This window comes from Callospermophilus lateralis, chromosome X (assembly GCF_048772815.1).
Source record: "Callospermophilus lateralis isolate mCalLat2 chromosome X, mCalLat2.hap1, whole genome shotgun sequence".
In the NCBI taxonomy this organism is placed as follows: Eukaryota; Metazoa; Chordata; class Mammalia; order Rodentia; family Sciuridae; genus Callospermophilus; species Callospermophilus lateralis.
In genome coordinates this window covers 64,413,228-64,438,550 of record NC_135325.1, presented here as the reverse complement: position 1 = coordinate 64,438,550, position 25,323 = coordinate 64,413,228, and the positions used below count along the sequence as shown (strand labels likewise).

General features: G+C 31.4%; 1 protein-coding gene across 1 annotated transcript in view; it reads right to left on the bottom strand.

The window, feature by feature from the left end:
* Window positions 1-25,323, bottom strand: part of LOC143638576 (uncharacterized) — a 452,770-nt gene that overhangs the window by 242,366 nt on the left and 185,081 nt on the right. The window contains exon 9 of the mRNA XM_077106457.1: window positions 7,488-7,607. Within this exon, the coding sequence (XP_076962572.1) occupies window positions 7,488-7,607 (120 nt within the window). The remainder of the gene's footprint in view (window positions 1-7,487; window positions 7,608-25,323) is intronic.

Sequence of the window (25,323 nt, the reverse complement as noted above, 5' to 3'; positions counted from 1 at the left end):
TTGCTGGAATTCTCTATAAACAATAGCTGATTAAGATATGAAACATTAGAATATTCACTAGTATCCTAATCATATTAACCATTAATGATCTCAATTTTATTGAGCACTATTTATCCTCTTAGTAACCTTATTGGGTATCATTAACTTTATTTTATTTCCAAGGAAACTTGTATAATTTTATTTGACTTAGTTTATGACAGCACTTTTATTTGTACAGATAAGTATATGAACTTCAGTGAATTAACAATGATCATACAGCTAGTAATTAATACAACCAAGATGGCAAACCTAAGTTTTATGACTTCTTAATACAGTACTCTGTGTCCTGAATCACATTTCTGTATTCCTCCTTTTAACACACAATATAATCATAATTAAGTTTTTACTTGAGGGAGAAATCTAAGTGAAGATACATAGTTTGGAAGTTATCAGCATATGAATAGTAGAAAATTGGCAATTTCCTTAAAGTGAAATTACCTAAAGGGAAGCAGTGCTTCACAAACATTGGTTTGCATCAGAAACACTGAGAGTTTCTTTTAAAACTACATATTTCTGGGCCCACTTTTTTAGATTCTGATCTAGAAGATGTGAAAGAACAGTTCATTAATCTACATGTTTTTTTTTTTTTTTTTGTATCAGGGTTTGAATTCAGCATCACTTAACCAGTAAGCCACATCCCCAGATATACACCTTTTTTTTTAAGCTTTGAGATAGGATCTCACTAAATTGCTTAGAGGCTGGGTAAATTGCTGACACTGACTTTGAATTTGTAATCTTCCTGACTCAGCCTCCTGAACCCCTGGGATTACAGGCTTCTGCCATGGTGCCTGGCATGAATCTGCATTTTTAACAAGTGACTGTATAGTCAAATGAACATACTCTGAAAAACACAGATGTAAAGGGAGCAGACGAAAAACACTTCAGGAGAAAGTACAGTAGAACATCAATAATTATGGAACAAATAAACTGAATCTCATGAAAAACACTGAGAAATATGGCCAGATAATTAGGAGAAGAATCCAGGAAATGTAATTGCACAAAAGTTAATGGAGGAAAGTTTCAAAGAAGCAGTGATCAACTGCATTGCATATAAATAAGATGAGGTCTAATGTTTCAGGAGAGCAGTTAAAGCAGGAGCTTAATTTCTGAGGGTGGAGCAGGGGAAAGGAGGTAAGGGATTCATAACATTGTCTTTCTAGTAATCTTGGATTAAAAGTGAAGAAGACAATAAAATAGTTAAAAGAAGCAAAATAAAGGACTATTTTATTTTGTGGAATGGGAGACACTTGAGAGTGTCTATATATTGACTGTAAGGAATAAATAAGTGAGTAGAAAAGTCAATATGTAAACAAAAATTAAAAGAAACAAGGTACTGGAAGACACAAGAGGATAAGAGGATTATATTTATAATGGAGGAGAAATTGTCTCACTGTACCTGCAGGGGAATGAAGTAAGATTGCCTATGGATAAGAATAATTTTGTAAGTTTGAGACTGAGAGATTTACAACTTTTCGTTTAATTTGTGCCTATGTTATGATTATATGCATATATATTTAAAATTGCTTCATTTTTCTGGTGAAACTAACATTTTTAATTTTTGAAATAACCATCTTTATCTCTAGTAATTTTTTTAGTCTCAAAGTCTGCTTAAGTCTGATATACCAGCTTTCTTTTAACAACTATTTAAATGGCACATTTTTTTTCTATTTACCTTCAAGTATTGTATATTTTTATATTAGGTGAATTTCTTGTAAACAGCCTCTAGGGTTTTTTCCTACCTCATATGACATTTCTTTTTTCTTTTAATTGGAGCTTTTTCTATATTTGAATTTAGTGTTATTACTGGTATTTGTGTGTAAATCTACCACCTTACTACTGAATACCCAGTTATCCTGCCAATTTTTATCCTTTCTTGTTTTATCTTCAGCTAATACTACCAATTTCCCCTATATTGATTTATAGCTATACATATTTTATTATTCTTTTAGTTGTTACCATAAGCATTCATGGTTTCTCACAGTACTTTCTTACTTCTTGGATAATGCAAAGACCCTAGAACATGTAAACTCAATTTACCCTCCTCCCTTCCTATTTTTTACTGTTGTAATGAGTATAAATTTATATATTTTAAGCCCCAAATCATTGTTATTGTTATTACCACTGTACACAGTCAATAATCATTTAGATTTACATACATATTTACCATTTTTGTTGCTCCTCATTCTTTTCTGCATCCTCAAGTTTCCATCAGGGATCAATTTTCTTCTTCTGAAGAACTTTTGTTGGATGTTTCAGTAACGATTTCTCAGTTCATCTTGTTCAGAAAGTCTATATTCACTTTCATTTTTGAAGGACATTTTGAAAGGACATAGCATTCTAAGTTGACAGTTATTTTCTTTCAGCACTTTGCTCATTTTAAAAAGTAGCATTCCATTTTTTTTTTCTGATGTCATTGTCTTCTGTCTTGCATAATTTTACAGTCTTGGTTTCCTTACTTTTCCAATTTTGGTCCCGTATTTTTCTTTGACTATTAGCTTCCCAATGTCTTTGAAGCTTTTTAAAAATTGTCAAGCATTTCTGGTTCTTTTCAGTCATAATGTTGACAACAAATGCCAAGTTTGCCATTATTGGAGGTACTCACAAGAAGTTCATAATTCATTGGCCCAATATTTTTTTCTGAAGAGGGAGGTAAGGTTATAATCTGAGATTAAAAGGGATTTAGAGTTGGATAGGGGGCCATCGTTTTGGACAGTGGTGAAATTTTGCATTATATTCTGAGGCAAGATACCTGACCACAGATGATTAAATGAATAAATAGGTGATTTTGATGACACAACTGAACTTGACATATATCAGTGGCAAAAAGCGGTAGAAGGGCATATTGTACATCTATGTCTTGATTTTTAAAACTTTAAAAGTAGGTATGATAATCATTACTGCCCTGTCTACCAGAGAACATTTGAGTACAAAATGAGATCATGGTATATATTTCAAAAGAAATGATGTATGTTAAAGTAAACAATGTGATTGTGCAAATATTGGCTAATTGTATACAAGCAGATTTTTAAAAATTGTGTGAGACAAAATTATCTTCTTTTATTCAAGAGAACAATTGTGTCTTTCAGGAAGTTTACTTTTTAGGGTCATGGCTGTTTTTTATTTTTTTTGTTTATAGAACTGAAATTCACTGGGGAAACATTTGTGGAAGAAAGGTTATGGGTAGGCCAGTAACTAATTATACCACATTGGAAGTAAATGGAAGAGAGCATGGAGGGAAAGAAAAAGAGATGGAATGGGAAAATAAGGAAGCACAAAGATTATGAAACCTACTTTGTGATTTCCAAGTCTATTTTTCATTCTTTAAATCTGAGCTTTTGTAAAATATCTTACAGGTGAACATAATATAACACAGCTATCTTACTCAGGCTATCTACTGCTGTATGCATATCAAGATCAATCAGTGGTCAATGGGTTGCTCCAGAAAGGTTCATCCATAATATAGCAAGCCTAGTTAGTGTCTGATGTGGGCTACTGGGTTATATTCTGGGTCCTGCCATTAGAATGGAAACAGTGTCAGCTAAGTGATTCCAACATTTTCCTTCTGAGCAAAGATGGAATATCTAAGCTCAATAATTTTGTAACATAGTTCATTGTTTGCCATTGTCACATGGGAGTAGATAAAATCTGAAACCTGGTTGGTAAAGGTAGAAGAACACAATCATTTTTAAATCTAAATAACAGATTTCCATAATGGATCATATGACACATTTTGGGGATACAAAATATTTCTTTTTTGATGAATTTTATAATGAAAATATCATAGCTGTGCAATGTTTCACCATATAAGCATGTACTTTGTAATTCTTTTGTAACCTTTTATTATTTGAAAATGATTCCACTGTTGATTTGTTTTAAAACAACAAAGCCCACAGAGTAAAATAATAAATTTTTAAATGTTAAAACACACTGGATATACTTTTGGTTGTCTTAGAAAAAATACACTTACTTCTTAATTTTTTTCTTTCTTGCACACTAAGGCTGAATTTTCCTGCAATCTATACATTTCTGGAAACTTTCTTCTATAAGTTTCTTCAAATCATATTGAATTATTTCCACATCTATTAATTACCATGTTATAAGCTATATTCCAAAGATATAGTTAAATATCTTGTGTTTAATTTTTGTTTTGGATTGCTGATGTTCATAATAAGAATTGGCTTTGATATCACAATTTCTTGGAACATAGTAGATTTCATAATTGAGTATAGTATCATTGTTTACTTATAGGATTGAGATATTGCAAATGTTATGTTTTAGATAGTTGACAAAAAGCAGAGGAAACCATAATTAAAAAACTATAGCATGTGATAAAGGCTCAGAATTCATAAGAATTTTTGGACTGTCACAAGAAAAACATGATTGTTTCTCTTAATCCTTTGATCAAACCATTGCTCATAATTATCCACAAAACAAATGCACAGAAAGCACATGGAACAAACATTTTAGATGAAAGATGAGCATGAAAAGATGTTGGTAGAGAAGATGTCACCATGCCAGTACACTTCCCTGAACATAAAACAATAGACTCAGATGAGAAACTTGGTCATTACATATGGAGTTTGGATATGCCGACATTTGTGGGTAAATTTCTTTAGCTATTTAAATGAAAGCATCCCCTAACACCTATTTGCCCATGTGAAAATGGTTGCAATGTTATGGTCAGCACTTAATGAGATAAAACAAAAATAATTCAGGTAGTTGAATAAGAAGGACACATACTGGCTTGGTACATTCCTTGCTGACACAAAGCCATATGTATAATAGTATTTACGTTTGACTTCCAATGTTGTTTTCTTCTTTCACGTTACTTGTATCCATGGAGTTAGAGGAACTGTTAAAGATAAGGAGTGGAGCCAAAGAGAAGTATGAAGAGGAAAAACATGCCAATGCCATTGATGGATTTACCATGAAGCAAATGAAGTACATCTCAGGGCCCCTCTCTTGTACAAGCCCCTTCTAAGACCCCAAGAGTATTTGTCTCTTGCAATATTTTTCAACTTTTTAAAATTCATAATCTATTGTTATTTTTCTCATTCTAAATATTTAATTTGTTTATTTTTATTAATAATTTTAAAGAATAACCCCAAACTGTATATGTCTAGGCTCTTCAAAACTTGAATTCTTTCCTGTTGCTTGTGCTTAACAAATAATCAGTATTGGTTAATTTTATTTGATATCCTTCACACTACTACCCCCTTTACTTCCACCCTTAATACAGAAGAATCTGTGGTTACAAACAAACATTTTGGTGAAAATTGATAACATTTAATCCATTTCCATGTTAGGAATTAATTTACCACAAATAATTTCATTAGCCAATGATTTTTTTTGCAAGGACACTGTGGAGAGAAGTAAGACTTGGTCCTGTTAAGCTATATTCAAATCACAGAACTACAAGTGACCTCAGATGTTATTCACCCATGTTCTTCATTTTATATATGAGAAAACTAAAGATTAGAGAAAAATATTACTGGCTCAATTCATATCTCAATTCATATCTAGGTAGTTAGTGGTAAAGTACAGATTTTAAGAAAACTAGTTCATGCTCTAGTTTATACTAATTTTATAATATCTTTCCCACTGCATTTATGGGCTTTATTTCCCAACATGTTTTGGATTTATATATTTTGCATAATGATGTTAAAATTCTATTTGACTACCTTTGAGAAAGCAAATTTACTGAATAATATTTTAAATCACCATCAGCATACAATGTCATATTCGTTTTGCATTCAGTATATATCTCTATCCACTCACTTTTATTAAGTCATGTTGAAGTTAGGTGTTTCATGTAACTGTGAAAATAATTTAATTATGCAAAGGTAGATAAGAGTAAAGATTTGGCAAAAGGTGAAAATGATTCTGAAAAAAACTAGCAGGATATTTGAAGAGATACTTCATACAATAGCTTGAACATTTTTTCCATTAAATCATTCTTTCTGTTGGAGAAAATCTGAAAATTATTTTACCCTTCGTTTGGGGAGGTAAGTCATAACTATGTTACTTAAAAATATAGGAAATTCACATAGACAGATAAAATCATTTGTTAATAGATGAAAATAGCACCCTTAAAAATGCAATCTGACTTATTTAGAAATTATTCTTTGTAATTTTGAACTTAAAATTCCTTACCGAAGTTTCCTGTGAAAATATTTATAACAAATTTCACATATACACATATAAATAATATAATAAAAATAAATTATCACTAAATCCCCAGTGATTAATTTCCAAGGGTTATGAACAAAAAATCCAGCCAAAAAATGGCTAAAATGGCTAACAAATATAAAGGAAAACATTTAACATCATACTAGATTGGGAAAATAAAAGTGATTATGATTATGATAAGGATTATTGTTCACTTAGATAATTCCATTTGCTTAAATTGTAAAAGCATTATGAATTGCTTATACATGTATGATACTGATACAAGTGTAAATTGAGTAGTTATTTAGTGAAACAATTTATTAATATATATTAAGAAAGCTAAAGATGTTCATAAACCTTGGGCCAATAATTACACCTCGTCCTGAAACCGAAAAGCCTTATGTTTGAATCTTCACAATTATATGTATCCATGCATTATTTATAATAATAGCAGAATGATAATATGAAATAATTTAATACACAACAATAAAAAAATCAAGTAGACTATATTCTATCACATGGTTAAATCAAACTACTTATGTGTGTATGTGTGAATGTGTGTTTGATAATTATATAAGTAAAAAATAAATAGAAGACAGGAAGAAAATGCATAAATATTGCTAATAGCTAAATATTTTAAATGCTTTTCTATTTTTTCTACAATGAATATTTGATAATTTCAAATAAGAATAATTTACCCTAACAATTAAGTTAAAGAAATGGATAAAATAGCAAAACATATATTATATGTAAGAAAATGTCCATGCAGTTAAAACAAAAAATTATATTTCATTTTATAATTCTTGCAGAAATAAGGAAAAGTGATAAGAATCAATATCTGTGGGAATATTGTTAGAATTCTTCTAGATAATTTAAAAGTACAAATAATCTTTAAAACAGTTGTACAAACTTAATGTAATCATAATCGAGAATATATCCAAAGAAATTATCCAAATTTTAGAAATATATTTAACAAAGATAATTATATCAGTTTTATTTTCAGCACCAGAAAACTAGCAGTCATCTAAATATGACAATAATTGATTGACTAAATTGTGGCATATATTTCAATGGTATGTAATATATTTGCTTAAAATTAATATAATGACTACATAGGAAAACATGAGATTGTACCATTTAATGTATTGCATATTTTGAGAAACTTTAGAAGGAAATTTTAAAAATGCATAAATGATTTCTGTTTTAGAATTTGAGAGACATTTGTAAACCTTTTATACATTCTTTACATTAATTATAAATCATTGTTTAAAACTGCTTACCACTTGAACCCTAGATGGCCTCTCTTCAGGGTTCATGAAAGCTGGAATTTGTATTTCAGGTCCTGGGATATCAGGTGGCAGAGCAATTATGTAATGACAGATTTTAGTTACACCCTTGCACTAGAAAAGAAGAAAACAAAATGAAACTCATAATTGATGTTAATTCAGTGTTAATGCATATTTTCCATCTTAAAATTTGACTATATATTCTAAGTAAGATATTACAAGACTCTCAAGCAGGGTGAAAGTGTTTTATTTGTGCCACAAATAATAAAGATTTCCTGAGTGAGTCAAATGTATGATATCAAAGTAGAACTGGTGATGAGTGAATAGAGTTGAAAAATGCATTTTAAATGTTCACTTATTCAGGCATTTTCCATGGGAATTTTATAAAAAGCCTATTTTATATAAGTGCATAAGAAGATAATAAGCATCACTCAGAATCTCACGAACAGAGAAACAAGGTCAATATTAAATTTACACATTGTCACATCCATAAATGTTTATTTACTTTGGCTTTACTTCAAAATGCATATTTTAACAGTTTTTTTGTATATCCTTGTATAGATAAGACTTTAGGAATTATATTATCACATCCTTTTTTTGGAGGTGTACTGGGATTTGAACTTGGAGGCACTCAACTACTGAGCCACATCTCCAGCCCTATTTTGTATTTTATTTAGTGACAGGGTCTCACTGATTTGCTTAGGACATCCTTTTAATACAGAAAAAAACCCTAATGGAAACACAAACAGTGCAAATTGTAACATTTTATATTAATACAATTCATATAATTTGATTTTTAAATGTTAGTTAATGGTAAGGAAAGGAATTAAAAATTCTATGTAGAAGGAGTCATAAATAATGACCCAATATACCACCTACCTCTCTATTGAAAACTTTAGTGTGGGCACTATAGCTTACATATAACTCTTTCACTCTTAATCACTTAAAATGTTTCACCATATATAGATCTATATACATATTTGTTGTTGGTGAATATTATGGCACAAAATCAATTCTTGAAGTTTCAAGAATATGTAGAAAGAGTAACTTAACAATAACTTTAAGTAAAGAGAACATTGAAAACAACAACTTAAATGTTAAAAAGGAAGAATAGCCTACACCCATAGAGATTGAAAAAAATAGTTAAAAAATATTTGTTCTGGTACCAAATATATATATATATATATATATATATATATATATATATATATATATATATAAAATTCCTGGTAAATATTTTAATTTGATGTACATATAATTTAAAATAAAAAATAATAATATGACACAGGTTATAGTTTCAGGCATGTTTGTTTTTTAAAGCAGAATCACAGAATATTTATGTTTTCTATTACCTTAAATTACATCTAGTCCTATCCATTCATTTTGAAATTGGGAAATGTAAGCAATTATAGTATAACATTTAAGGCAAGAGACTTATCTTCAGGCTGTTTGAACTTCCTTTACTAAAATGAGTGCCTAGAACCTAGTAGATATTTGTTAATTGTCATCTGAATAAATGAAATATAGTTCCAATAGAGAATTTGGGCTCTGAGGTTTATGAATGAATCTCACTAGAAGAATTTTCAACTAAAGGAGAATAAAGTCTGAATTAATTATTAGAAATAAAGCAAAATGGCATGAAATAAAAATCATCTACCTATTAAGACAATAAATGTGAATGCTCTAAACTCTCCAATCTGAAAAATAGAGGGGGCAGAATGGCTTTTAAAGTAGGAACCAACCATATGTTGTTTACAAGAGATTCATGTTAAAGGCAAAGACATAATCAGGATGAAGGTTAAAGGATGGGAAAAGATATGCCATATATATTGAGACGGAGAGCTAGCCGTGGTGGCTACTCTCATATCTGATAAAGTAGACTAAACCAAAATTAATTGGAAGAGACCTAAAGGGTCTCTTCAAACTGGTGAAGGGAATCACCCTAAAATAAGATACAATGACTGTAAATATTTATGCCCCAATCAACATTGCACCAACAAACATAAAAAGAAACCCTTCTCATTATTAAGAATCAGGAGACCATAAGACAATACTACAGGATGATTCCCACACACCTCTCTGAGCAATAGATAGAACAGATTATCTAGACATAGATAATAGACATAGTCCTAGACATAGATGTAGACATAGATTATCTAGACATATTCATAAATAAAATATTATAAATTAAATGGTCCTAAAAGACATCTATAGACTATTTCACCCATCAACAACCAAATTTGGAGCATACATCAAACAAATGCTTCTCAATTTCAAGAATAAAATAAGCCACAACACAATAATATTGGGAATCATTAATATACCTTTCTCATCATTGGCTAGAGCTTCCAAACAAAAATTAAATTTTAAAAAACCCACAGGACTAAAAATACAATTGATAATTTATTTAGACTTAAGCAACACATATAGAATATTTCATCCATCAATGATTGAATATACTTTCTTAGCAGCACATGGATCCTTCTCTAAAACTGACCATATCTTAGGCCACAAAGCAATTTTTAGCAAATACAAAAAAAAAACAGAGATAATATTTTGGATTTTATCAGACAACCATAAAATAAAAAATATAAGCCACTCTAATACCTGGAGATTAAATAATGCACTATTGAATAATCAATGGAATCAATGGTGAAATTAAGAAAATACTTGGAGATAAATGAGAATAGCAACATAACATATCAAAGTATCTGGGATACCATGAAGGTAGTTCTAAGAAGAAAGTCCAATGCATTGAACTCTTTCATTAAAAGAATAAAATGTCACCAAACAAATAATCTAACATTACATCTCAAGGCACTAGAAAAAGAACAAGTCAACACAAAAAGTAGTAAAAGAGAGGAAATAATTAAGATCAGAGGTGAAATCAATATAATTGAAACAAACAAAAAAAAATCAAAAATTCAACCACACAAAAACTTGGTTCTTTAAATAAATAAATAAAATTGATATACCCTTAGCCAAATTATGAAGAGAAAGAGGAAAAACTCAAATTTCTACAATCCTTGATGAAAAAGGAAATATCACCACAGAAACTACTGAAATAAAGATGATAATCAGGAATAATTTTAAAAATTTATACTCTAATAAAATAGAAAATCTTGAAGATGTTAAAAAATTCTAGAGACATGTTACTACCCAAGTTGAGTCAGTAGGACATAGAGAATTTACACAGATTAATTTCAAGCAATGAAATTGAAAATGCCATCAAAATACTAATAAATAAAAGCCCAGAATCAGATGGATTCTCAGCCAAGTTCTACCAGACCTTCAAAGAGGAAGTAACACCAATACTCCTGAAATTATTCCAAGAAATAGAAAATGAGGGACTCCTTACAAACTCATTTTATGAAGTTATTATCTCCCTGTTAACAAAACCAAAGATACATCAAAAAAAGAAAATTCCAGATCAATATACCTGATGAACATAGATGCAAAATTTTTTTAATAAAATACTGGTAAATCACATACAAAAACATATTTAAAAATAGTGCACTATGATCAAGTGGGTTTCATCACAGGCATACAAGGTTGATTCAACATATAGAAATCACGAAACATAATTTACTACATCAATGGACTTAAAGAATCATATGATCATCTCAATAGATGCAGAATAAGCATTTGATATAACAATATAGCATTCATTCATGTTCAGAGTACTAGAAAAAATAGGGATAGTAGAAATATACCTCAACATTGTAAAAGCCATACACATTAAAAACAAGGTCAACATCATTCTAAATGGAGAAAAAATTCAAGCATGGCCTCAAAAAAATTGGAACAATGTAGGAATAGATAACCTTTTTTTTACCATATCTATTCAACATAGTTCTTAAAACACTATCCAGAAAAATTAGGCTAAAGAAAGAAATTAGAAGAATACAAATAGCAAAAGAAGAGTTCAAACTAACCCTATTTACTGATGACATAATCTTATATTTAGAAGAACTCCACCATAAAACTTCTAGAACTCATAAATGAATTCAGAAAAGTAGCAGGATATACAATCAACACCCATAGATTTTGCTCCTATACACCAACGGTGAATCAGCTGAGATAAATTAGAAAAATTATCCCATTCACAACAACATTAATAAAAATTAAAATACTTTGAAATCAATCTAACAAAACAATGAAAGTCCTCTAGAATGATTACCACAGAACACTACAGAAAGAAATTGAAGATCTTAGAAGATGGAAAGCTCTCCCACGTTCTTGGTCAAGCAGAATTAATATCTTCAAAATGGCCATACTACCAAAAGTACTGTGAAGATTTAATTCAATTCCTATTAAAATTCCAATGACAATCTTCATAGAAATAGGAAAAGCAGTTGCAAAATTCATTTGGATAAGTAAGAGGCCCAGAATTAGCCAAAGCAACCCTTAGTGAGAAAAGTGAAGTAGGACGCATCATAAAACGAGACATTAAATTATACCACAGAGCTACAGTAATAAAAACAGCATGATATGTTCCTATTATACCTAGTTTTCCTAGTGTTTTGAACATGACGGTGTGCTGTTTTTTTCACAAATCCTTTTTCTTCATCTATTGAGATGATCATATGATTCTTTTCTTCAAATATATTGATGTGATGAATTATGTTTATTGATTGCCATATGTCGAGCCAACCTTGAATCCTTGGGATGAACACCACTTGATTACGGTGCACTATCATTTTTTTAAAATTATTTTTTAGTTATAAGCGGACACAATATCTTTTTTAAAAATTTTTTTTTGTGGTGCTGAGGATTGAACCCAGTGCCTCATGCATGCTAGGTGAGGGCTCTACCTCTGAGCAACAATCCCAGCCCTGTGGTGCACTATCTTTTAAATATGTTTTTGTATGAAATTTGCCAGAATTTTATGGATAATTTTTGCATTTATTGTCATCAGGGATATTGGTCTGAAGTTTTCTTTCCTTGATGTGTCTGTCTGGTTTTGGTATCAGGGTGATACTAGCTTCACAGAATGAGTTTGGAAGGTTTCGTTCCTTTCCTATTTCATGAAGAAATTTGAGGAGTAATGGTTTTAATTCTTCATTGTAGAACTTTGCTTTGAACCCATCTAGTCCTGGGTTTTTCTTGATTGGTAGGCTTTTGATGGCATCTTCTATTTCATTGCTTGAAAAAAGTAGATCAAAGACTTAGGAATTAGAACAGAGACCCTGCACCTAAGAGAAGAAAAAGTAGGCACAAATCTTCACCATGTCCACATAGGATCTGACTTCCATAACAAGAATCCTAAAGCACAAGAAGTATAATCAAGAATCAATAAACCGGATACATTCAAACTAAAAAGCTTCTTTTCATCAAAGGAAACAATCAATAACATGAAGAGAAAGCCTACAGAATGGGAGAAAATCTTTACCTTTGTCACCTCAGGTGGATATAAAGAATTCAAAAAACTTAACAACAATAAACCAAATATCCCAAACAATAAATGTGCTAAGGAACTGAGCAGACACTTCACAGAAGAGGAAATAAAATTGAAAAACAAATACATAAAAATATGTTCAACATCTCTAGCAATTAGAGGAATGCAAATCGAAACTACTCTAATATTCATTTCACTCCAGTCAGAATGTCAGTTATCAAGAATACAAGCAACAATAAATGTTGATGGATGTAGGGAAAAATGTACACTCATACATTGCTGGTGGGACTGCAAATTGATGCAACCATTATGGAAAGCAGTAAGGATATTCCTTCAAAAACTTGGAACAGAACAACCATTTGACCCAGCTCTTCCATTCCTTGGTTGTTACCCCAAAATCCTTAAAATTAGCATACTAAAGTGATGCAGCCACATGAATGTTTATAGCAGCTTAATAGATAAACTATGGAACTAACCTAGGTGCCTCTCAACAGATGAATGGATAAAAAAAATATAGTATACATACGCAATGGATTTTTTTTTTCTGTTTTTGGTGGTGCTGGGGATTTAACCCAGGGCCTTGTGCATTTGAGGAAAGCACTCTACCAACTGAGCTGTATCCCTAGCCCCTACATAATAGATTATTACTCAATCTTAAGGATTGAAATTATGGCATTTGCTAGTAAGTGGATGGAGCTGGAGAATATCATGCTAAACAAAATAAGCACCCACCCCCCCAAAATTAAAAACCCACAAAGGCCCATTGTTTTTCTCTGATATGTAGATCATAATTCACAATAAGTGGGGCAGCTAGGGAAGAATCAAGGTACTTTGGACTAGGCAGATGGGAGTGAAGGGAGGGGAGGGTATATGGGGGGAGGAAGGATAGTAAAATGAATTGAATATTATTAACTTATGTGCATATATAACTACACTACCAGGAATATTTGTACAATATGTACAACCAGAAGAATTCAAAATTACATTCCATTTATGTATTATGTGTCAAAATGCATTCTACTGACATGTATAACAAATTAGACGAAAAATAAAAAATAAAAAACAGTATGGTATTGGCACCAAAACAGGAAAAAAGACCAAAGGAACAAAATAGAATATACAGAGACAAATGCACATAAATACATTTATCTCAATCTAGACAAAAGCACCATAAACTTACATTGGAGAAAAGATAGCCTCTTCAACAAATGATGCTGGAAAACTTGAGAGTCATATATAGCAAAATAAAATTTAACCCTATATCTCACCCTGCAAAAAACTCAACTCAAAGTGGATCAAGACCTAAGCATGAGACCATAAACCCATGTCTGCTGGAAAATTTATGTCCAACTCTCCATCATGTCAGCTTAGGAACCAACTTCCTCAACAAGAATCCTAAAGGAGTAAAATCAAGAATCATTAAATGGGACAATACAGACTAAAATGCTTCTTCTCAGCAAAGGAAACAATTGAGAATATGAGGAGAGTGCCTACAGAATAGAAGAATATCTTTGCCACCCACAAGTCAGGGAATTAATATCCAGGATATACAAAGTACACAAAAACCTAACAGAACACACACACACACAAAATAATAATAATCCAATCAATAAATTAGCAAAGGAACTGAACAGACATCTCTCAAAAGAAGAAATATGAATGGTCATCAGATATATGAAAAAAAATGTTCAGCATGTGTAGAAATTATAGAAATACAAATTAAAACTACACTGAGATTTCATCTCAACTCAGAATGGCAACAATCAAGAATACAATAACAATAAATGTTGGTGAGGATGTGAGGAAAGGGTACACTCATACATTGCTGGTGTAAATGAAAATTGGTGCATCCACTCTGGAAAGCAGTATGGAGATTCCTCAAAAACTAGGAATGGAACTACAATTTGACCTGCTTATACCACTTCTTGGTACATATCCAAAGGATTTAAAATAAGTGTACTACAGTGACACAGCCACATCAATGTTAATAGCAGCTCAATTCATAATGGTTAAGCTATGGAAAAAACCTAGGTGTCCTTCAACAAAATAGTAGCTAATAATCTGAATTTCAGCAATGTCTTTTTTAAAACATTTTTTTAGTTGTTAATGGACCTTTATTTTATTTATTTGTATGTGGTATTGAGAATAGAACCCAGTGCCTCACACATGCTAGGCAAGCACTCTACCCCTGAAAAACAACCCCAGCCCCTTGTATGCTTATTTTAGATCTCATAAATATACCAAGAAGGGAGATAGATAGATCATATTGTGGTTCCATTCCTAGGCTTGAAGGATTCTCCATACTGCTTTCTAAAACAGTTGTGCCAATTTTCAGCCCCTTTGAAAAATTATGAATGATCTTCTTTACCACATCTTTGTACATATTTATTATTATTTGTATTTGTTTAATTTTGCTACTAGGCACTGAACTCAGAGGCACTCAACCACTGAGCCACATTCCCAGCCCTATTTTGACAAATTTCTAGACACATATGACCTACTCAACATAATTCACAAGGGTATAGAAAATCAAAACAGATGAATATCTAGTAACAAAATTGAAGAACTAACTTTAATGCCAATCCTCCTCAAAGTATTCCACTAAAAAGAAAGGGAGGAATACTACTAAATTCATTATATGAAGCCAATATTAAAGTGACACCAAAATCAGACAAAAAATATTAAGGAAAGAAGCTTCAGACCCATAACTCTGATGAACATAGATGAAAAAGTATTTAGTAAAATATTGACAAACCACATTCAAAACACTTTAAGATCATAGCACACCATGATGAATTGTGTTTCATCCAAGAGATGATAGGTTGATTCAACATATGCAAATCAATAATTGTAGTTTGCCACATAAATTGATTTAAATATGATCATATGATCATCTTAATGGATGCAGAAAAAAATTGACAAAATTTAGCACATTTTCAGGTTAAAAATGCTGGAGAACTAGGTATAGAATGACCTTACCCCAATATGGTAAAGGTTATAAACAACAAATCCCAGATAAACTTCATATCAAATAAAGAAAAACTGAAAGCATTTCCTCTAAAATCATGCACAAGACAAGTATGTCTACTTTCTCCACTCCTATTTAACATAGTTATCAAAATCCTAAACAGAGCAATCAGGCAAGTAAAGGTAAATAGGTAAATTAATGGATACAAATAGGAAAAGATTTCAAAACATCTTTGAAAATTGCATGATCCTCTATCTAGAAGACCCTCCCCCAAAAAGATTTCTAAATTTTATAAATGAATTCAGCAAAGTAGCAGTAGATAAAATCAAAATACAGTAATCAACCACTTTCCTGTACACCAATAATGAATCACACCCCGAAATATGTGAAAAGAATTATCCCATCCACAACAACCACATAAACAAAAATAACTGAGTATAAATCTAACCACAGAAATGAAAGACCTCTACAGTGAAAAACATAAAACACTGAAGAAAGTAATTGGAGAATACCTTCTGAGATGGGAAGATTTCCCATGTTCTTGCATAAGAATAATGATAATAAATTAATTTAAAAATAATTATGGGTAAATGGCAGAAAGACCCATAAAGGGAAGGGAGCACAGGATGTGGTCAATGGAGAGGAAGGAGAGTTACTAGGGACTAAATTAGAATAAGATATATTCCATGCTTTTATAGTTATGATAAAATGGATTCTACTTTTATGTATAACTAAAAAGATGTAATAAATAAATTTTAAAAAGACAAAAGATTAAATAATTAAAATTGTCAGGATGGCCATTCTACCAAAAGATTATACTGATTCAATGCAATACCCATCAAATTACAAATGACATTCTTTACAAAACCAGGCCAAAATTTCCTAAAATTCATTTGGACAAAAGAATAGCCAAAGGAAAATTGTGCAAAAAAAGCAATGTTGGCAGCATCACAATACCAGATCTCAAATCCTACTATATACTATAGTAACAAAATCAGCATGGTATTGGCACCAAAACCAAAATTAAGACCAATGAAATAGTACAGAAGATACAGAGACAAATCTACATAGATACAATCATTGATGATCAATAAAAGTGCCAAAAAATATAAGTTGAGGAAAAGATAGTCTTTTAAACAAACTGTCCTTCTGAAAACTGAACATCCATATGTAGAAGACTGAGGCCAGACCACTAGATTTCATTCTGCATAAAAGTCAAGCAAAAGTGGGTAAAAGAGGTAGGAATTAGACCGGAAACTTTGTATCCTTTACAAGAAAATTTAGGCTCAACAATTCAACATATTGACACAGATTCTGACTCCCTTAAAAAGACTCTTAAAGCACAAGAAATCACACAAGAATCAATATATGTAATGACATAAAATTAAAAAGCTTCTGTACAACATCCCAAACAGGAGAATGAATAAAGAGCTCAGGAAATAATACCAAGAATTAATAAATTGGATGTCATCAAATTAAAAAAAGCTTCTGCACATCAAAGGAAACAAGAGTAAGAGAAAGCATACAGAATGGGAGAAAAATTTTGCCAGCTACTCCTCCAACAGGGAATTAATATCCAGAGTATATAAAGAACCAAAAATTTAACACCAAAAATCAACCAAAAAACCAACAAAACAAATATTACAATAAATAAATGGGCAATAGAGCTAAACAAACATTTCTCAGAATATGTGAAAAATGTTCAACATCACTAACAATCAAAACAAAACTAAATTGAGATTTCATCTCATTCCTGGTAGAACAACAATTATAAAAACACAAATAATAGCAAGGCATGGTGGTGCACACATGTAATCCCAGTGGCTTGAGAGGCTGAGGCAGGAAGATCACAAGTTCAAGGACAGCCTCAGCAAAAATGATATGCTAAGCAATGCAGTGAGACCCTGTCTCTAAATAAAATACAAAATAGGGTTGGGAATGTGGCTCAGTGGTTGAGTGCCTCTGAGTTTAGTCCCTAGTAGCAAAATTAAAACAAATACAAATAATAATAAATATGTACAAAAATGTAGTAAAGAAGATACATTCATAAATTTTCAGAGGGGCTGAACATTGGCACAACTGTTTTGGAAAGCAGTATGGAGAATCCTTCAAGGCCTAGGAATGGAACCACAATATGATCCATCTATCTCCCTTCTTGGTATATTTATGAGATCTAAAATAAGCATACAAGGGGCTGGGGTTGTTATTCAGTGGTAGAGTGCTTGCCTGGCATGTGTGAGGCACTGGGTTCTATTCTCAGCACCACATACAAATAACAATTAAAAAATGTTTTTAAAAAGTCAACATACTATAGGGATATAGCCCTAACAATGTTTATAGGAGCACAGTTCACAACTGCCAAGTTATTGAAGCAACTAAGATGCTATATAACAGATGAATGGATAAAGGAAATGTGGTATATTTAGACAATGAAGTTTTAGTCAACCATAAAGAAGGAAAGTATGCAATGTGTTAGTAAATGATGGTACAGCATGCTAAATGAAATAAGTGAGACTCAGAAAATCAAGCATTGAACATTTTATCTCCTATGCAGATTCTAGAGCTAAATAAGTAAAAAATGGAATACCATGAAAATAGTAGAAAGGTCCACTAATTAGAAGAAGATGGTAGAGGAGGAAGGAGGATGGATGGAAATAAGGAGGAATTATGGAATGAATTTACCACATAATGCTGTATACATAGATGAATACACCACAGTGGATTTTACATTTACTTATATCTATAAAGCACCAATTAAAAAGACACTGTAAATAAATAAAGAGAAGACCAGTAGAGGAAGGTGAATGGGGGAGGGAGAAGGGGAGGTAAATAGAAGGAATGGGGAATGAAGTAGAGCAAACTGTATTCCATGTCTGTATGATTATATCCATACTAACCCCTATATTATGTATAACTATAATGGACTAAACAGAACATAAAAATGTGTGCCAAAGTGCTAAGGAAATTGTCATTTCATATTGTAATACAGTGTAAACATAAGGGACTATATCAAATTGAAAAGCTTCTGTACAGCAAATTAATGAAAATTTAATCTCCAAATTGGGAAGAATATTTAAAAACTATTAATCTGACAAGGAGTTAATATCCAAGATTTGTGAAGAACACATAGAACTCAATAGCAAGAAAATATAAACCCAGTTAAAAAATAGAGTTAGGACCATAGATGGAATAAAAATGGTGAAGAGTGATGAGAAAAGTTTCTCAATAGCACTAATCACCAGAGAAACATAAATCAAAAGCACTATGAAATATCTCTCCACACCTGTATTAACTATTATCATAAGGATAAGAGAAGTGTTGGTGAGAATATGAAAAAGGAAATTCTTGTAAGCTGTTAGTATGAATGTCGGCTAGAATAGCCATTATAGATAACAGTAGGAGATTCCAGAGAAATTAAAAATATAACTACTACATGATTCAGCATTCCCATTTTGGACTGTATACCAAAAAGAATTAAAATCACTGCCTTGTGAAAATGTCTACATTCTTATGTCTTTTGTAGTACTCTTCACAATATCCATGATGTAGAAACCACCTAGGTGTCCATCATTGGGACACATCTCCCCACCCCTCTCTAATAAAATCTTATTCAGATCACAAAATGAGGAGACCCTGAGATATAACAAAGATGGACCTAGAAGATATAATAATAAGTGAAATGATACAGAAAAAGAAGGAAAATATATTATGAACTCAACTATATGTGTGTTATAGTTTGTATCTGGACTGTTCCCCAAAGGTTTGTGCTTGAAGACTTGATCTTGAATGTTGGTATTATTGGATCATGGCAAAAACTTTAAGAAGTGAGACTTTTATGGTGGAAGTGGGTCATTAGAGTGTGTTATTGAAGAGTATATCTTATCCCCAGACCCCTGCCTTTTGTGGCTGCCATGCTTGAGAACAATTTTCCTCCACCATACAATCCCTGCTGTGATGATGTTCTAACCCATCAGAAGCCCATAGTGATGGGGTCAAGTGACTATGGAATGAAAATTTGGAAACCTTGAGCCAAAATAAGTTATTTTTCTCATTTAAGTTGTTTTTATCAGGTATTTTGCCACAGTAATGGAAAGTTGATTAGCACAATTTGGAATTAAAGAAAAAGAGGCTAACTATATAAAAATATAGAATAAAGTAGTGGTTAACAATATCAGGGTAGATAGAAAGAGGAGATGTAGGTCTAATATACAAAGAAGGAAATATGTAGGATGAATAAATCAAAGAATCTAATATATAACATGAGGGATATAGTTAATGACAGTGTTTTTTTCTTCAGGGTTTTTGTGAAATGAATATTTATATCTGCTCTTGCCACAGGGGAGGGAAATGTTAAGTATGAGATGATGAATATGTTAATTTGTACCACTAGAGCAAACATTTTGATATGTATGTATATTATAATATCATGTATTATACCATAGAAATGCAAAATAAAATGTATTTTTAAAATTCTATCATAAATTCAAAGTAAAAATTAGGGAAATAGTTTCTTTATGTTAAAGTCATTAAGAAGCAATTTCAAAGCAATGCTCTAATGTAATCCCATTTTCATTTAGAAAAAAAAACCCAAAAAGACATCTTATGTATGTGCAAAATTATTTTACTTAGTATGAAAAAATGTACCAAAGGTAAACAACAGCTGATAGTTGTTCCTTTTAGAGTGTTTCATTTTGTTGGGGAAGCAGAAATGTTTAGGGACAATTTTCATTTTTTTATACTTTGATATCATTTGAAATTTTACTTTTACTTTTGTTCTTCAGTCTAAAGTAAAATAATTATAAAAACTTTTTAAAAGAAAACATGAAGATGTGAGAAGGATAAGTAACACCTTTCTTTCTATTAAATTATACTACCATTTAAAAACTCCTTTAAAAGCCACAAATAAGATGAAGCATACTATTGCTGGACACAATTCTCACATATTAGTGGCTCTAAAAGTATATTCATAGGACTATGAAGATGGAGTTAAAACCAGTTTGCCATATAAATAATTCATGTCATGGTGATACCAAATAACCAATGAAAATCAAAGGCTAATTTTCATAATACCTTCTTTATGGCTCATAAACATCCACTCTTATTCAGTGCAATATATCAGTATAACCATGCATTTACATTTTGTATACTATATTCACAATGAATTAATCAAAATTACTAACATAAAAAAGTATAACTCAAAATATTTGTTTTATAAAAGACAAGGGAAATCAAGCTTACCCTGCTTCAAAAATTAACTATCAAAGCCTTTACAAAGTTGAGGTAAGGTCATTCTATACCTAGTTATATATCTGTACTATCAATTATTTATTCTAGCACATATCTTGCATGTGAACATGCTCTACCAAATTGTTCATCGTGCAAACAAATCCAAGAAAAACTTACTTAGTAAACATAATTTGAAAAACAATACTGAGAATATGCAATGTTAATTCTAACCAAAACAATTCATACTAGAAAAAAGTTATATCTTCTTTACTGCTAAGAAGGTAGTGAACATGCCTGTAGTCCCAGAAACTTGGGAGGCTGAAGGAGTAGGATTGCAAGTTCAAGGCAAGTTCCAGCAACTGAGCAAGGCTCTATGTAACTTATGAAGACTCTGCCTCAAAACAAAACAAAACCTTGTGGTGCGGCTCAGTGGCTAAGCATTGCTGGGTTTAATCCTGGGTACAAAAAAAGTAAATAAACAAACAAAGTGCTAGTTTATAAATTCCTTACAAAATTGTTTATAAATTCCTTACAAAATACAGGGTCATCCTAACTTTTTCTGCTTCTCTCATTCTGAACATAATTTACCATTTAAATTAATTCATATGGTTAAAATACACACCCTTAATTTAGTAATTAGCATATTTCAGTATACAACTTCTAAGTATCATGTATCATGAAATGTAATGTCCTTTTTCCCCACTTTGTGCAAAGTGTTGCCCCAAATCAGACATTGCATGCATGTGCTTTAAAAGCCAAGGATTTTTTGAAGAAATTTGTTTAGAGAATATGTGACTTCTTGTAAATTTCTTTGAATTGCTTCTTGAGAAACTACTTTGCATTTTACCCAAGGAATGTGTAATCTAAATGGAATAGAAATAAGCTTATATTAAGATTAAAAGGTTGAATTATGAAAAAAACATCTTTCATGGATGCATCATCATAAATATCAAGATACCTGCCAGAATTAATAATTTTTAGTGAAGGTCAATGATTGAAAAGAAGGTAAGTGCATTGAGTTTTTGACACATTTATGATATGTTGTTGAAAAAGAGTGGATTTTAGCTAAAATTCACTTTTTGGAATATACAATAAAATATAAGATAAAAATGAATATATTTATAAGTATAAAATGGCCTTTATTCCAAAACAATAAGCTGCTTTCCCCCCATATTTACAAAATATTACAATCAACATTAAAAAATCCTTTAATGAATTTTAAGAAATAAGAAATTTGAAGCTAAAAGCACTGTTTTATGCACAGGAGAAATTCTGAATTTAGGAAATTCCCCTTCTTAGTCTTTTTTTTTTTAATCAGTTCTGTGTAATTATATATGACAGTAGAATCCATTTTGACATAACTATATAAACATGGAATATACCTTGTTCTAATTCAGACTGCATTACCTCTCCTTCCCCTTCCCTCTCCCCACACCCTGCTCCCTTCCGTCTATTGATTTTTCTCCCATTTACCCATACTTTAATTAATTTCTTGTGAATTTATACCATGGTGAGATTCATTATGGCATATTCATATGTTTACCTAGGAAAGTTCTGTCAGATTCACTTCACATCTTTCCTTTTCCCACCCCTGCCCCTTCCCTTCATTCCCCTTTGTCTACTCCAATAAATTTTTATTTTCCCCCTCCCCACTTATTGTGAATTACCTACTAGTTATTAGAGAAAATATTTGGCCTTTGGTTTGGGGGGATTAGCTTATTTCACTTACCATGATACTCTCCAGATCCATCTATTTACCAGCAAATATCATAAAGTCACTCTTCTTTATTGTAATATATATCAATTACATTGTCTTTATCCATTAATCTGCTGAAGGACACCTAGTTTGGCTCCATAGCATAGCTATTGTGAATTGTGCTGCTATAAACATTGTTGTGGCGTAACTGTAGAATGCTGATTTTAAATCCTTTGGATATATCTACTGAGAAGTAGGCTAACTGGGTTAAATGGTAGTACCACTCCCAGTTTTGTGAGGAATCTCCATACTACTTTCCAGAGTGGTTACACCAATTTGCAGTCCCAACAAAAATGTATAAGTGTCCTCTTTGCCCTACATCCTCACCAACATTTATTGTTACTTGTATTCTTGATAATTGCCATTCTGACTGGAGTAACATGAGATATCAAAGTAATTTTAATTTGCATTTTTTCTAATTAGTAGAGATGTTGAACATTTTTATTGACTTTATATTTCTTTTTTTTGAGAAACATCTGTTGAGTTCCTTTGCCTATTCATTTATGTTTTTAGTGGTTTATTTTCTGTTTGTTTGCTTGATTTTTTTTTTTTTTTGCTTTTAAATTTTTGGTGTTCTTCATATATTCTGAATATTAATGCCCTTATCTGAGGTCTGAGCAGTAAAGATTTTCTCTCATTTTGTAGGCACTATCTTCATATTCTTGATTGTTTCCTTTGGTGTGAAGAAGCTCTTGAACTTGATGTTATCCAATTTATTATTTTTAAAATTTTTTTAATTGTAAATGGACACAATACCTTTTTGTTTGTTTATTTTTATGTGGTGCTAATGAATGACCTTCATATGTGCAAGGCAAGTGCTCTATTGCTGAGACACAACCCAGCCCATTTATTGTTTTTTCATCTAACTTCTTGTACTTTAGCAGTCTTGTTAAGGAAATCAGTTCTTGAGTTGATATGTCGGAGTGTTAGATGTACATTTCCTTCTAGCAGGTGCAGGGTTTCTGTTTTAGTTCTTATGTCTTTGATCCACGTTGAGTTGAGTTTTGTGCATGGTGAGAGTCAGGGTTAAATTTCACTTGTGTACATATGGATTTCCAGTTTTCCTAGCATCATTTGTTAAATGTATGTTTTTGGCACCTTTGTCTAGTATCAGATAACTGTACTTATGTGGCTTTATCTCTGTGTCTTCTTTTCCATTTTTTCATGCCTCTTTTGGTGCCTTTACCATTCTGCTTTTGTTACTATTGCCTGTTGTATAATGTAATATTTGATATGATGATTGACAAAATATAGCAACCAATTATGATTAAAACACTAGAAAATATAAGAATAGAAGGAACATTCCTCAAGATTATGATTCCTCTAAATGATAAACCCAAGGCCACCATCATTCTAATGGAAAAAAAAGCACTTCCTCTAAAAACAGAACAAGACAGGGATGCCCACTTTCACCACTTGTATTCAATGTAGTCCTTGAAACTCTAGCCAGAATAATTAGGCAAGAGAAGGAAATTAAAGGGATATGAATAGGAAAAGAAGAGCTCAAGCTATCTCTGTTTTCCAACATGATCCTGTATTTAGAACCCCCCAAAAAATTCCACCAGAAAACATTCAAAATTCATAAATGTAGAAGGATAAAATATCAATGTCCATAAATTAATTACATCTCTATACTCAAATGATGTATCTGTTGAAATTAGGAAAATTATCCCATTCACAATAACAAAAGAGGTGAAAGAATTCTAAAATAAAAATTATATAAAACTAAAGAAAGAAATTGAAGAAGACCTTAGAAGATGGGAATACCTCCCATGTTTTTGGATTGGCAGAATTTACATTTTCAAAATAACCATATTTCCAAAAATGCTATACAAGTTTGAAGCTATTCCCATCAAAATTCCAATGATGTTCTTCATGAAATAGAAAAATCAGTCATTAAATTCATTGGAAAAAATAATAGGCCCAAAATAGCTAAAGTCAATACATTTAACAGTGATAAATGGTGCATGTGCTTACTTTATCTTCAAATGGTAAGACTGGCTTACACATACTTCTTTAGGGCTAACCATAATTTGGGAAAAACAAAAATTGTCTCAAGTTTTACTTTATCTTCTTCCTCTGGATCTCTGTTAGCTCTAGGTTCCTAAAAACCAAAAGCCTTCTGCTAATCACAGAAGTATGATAGTGTGTGTCATGTTCAAACATTTTCTTTCTTTCAGTGTTACAAAAGGGCTCTGCAACGATAAATTGTTTGAGCAATATCATTAATGTTTCTCTCCCTCAGATAAGACTTACATTTTGAAAGCTATCATCACCCAAAGAAGTGTCTAAAGGATGTAGTGTTGGAGAAACATTTCAGGCACCAAAACAGTTGTCTTGATAAATGATTCTTGGAATAGTAACCTTGCCTAACATTCCTCATATGTAGATATGAGAATTCTCAGGTCTGAGCACTAGGTATAATAGACAGAAGCATTTATAATTCTGATGTTACAGTCTGAAGATGAATCAATACATTTTA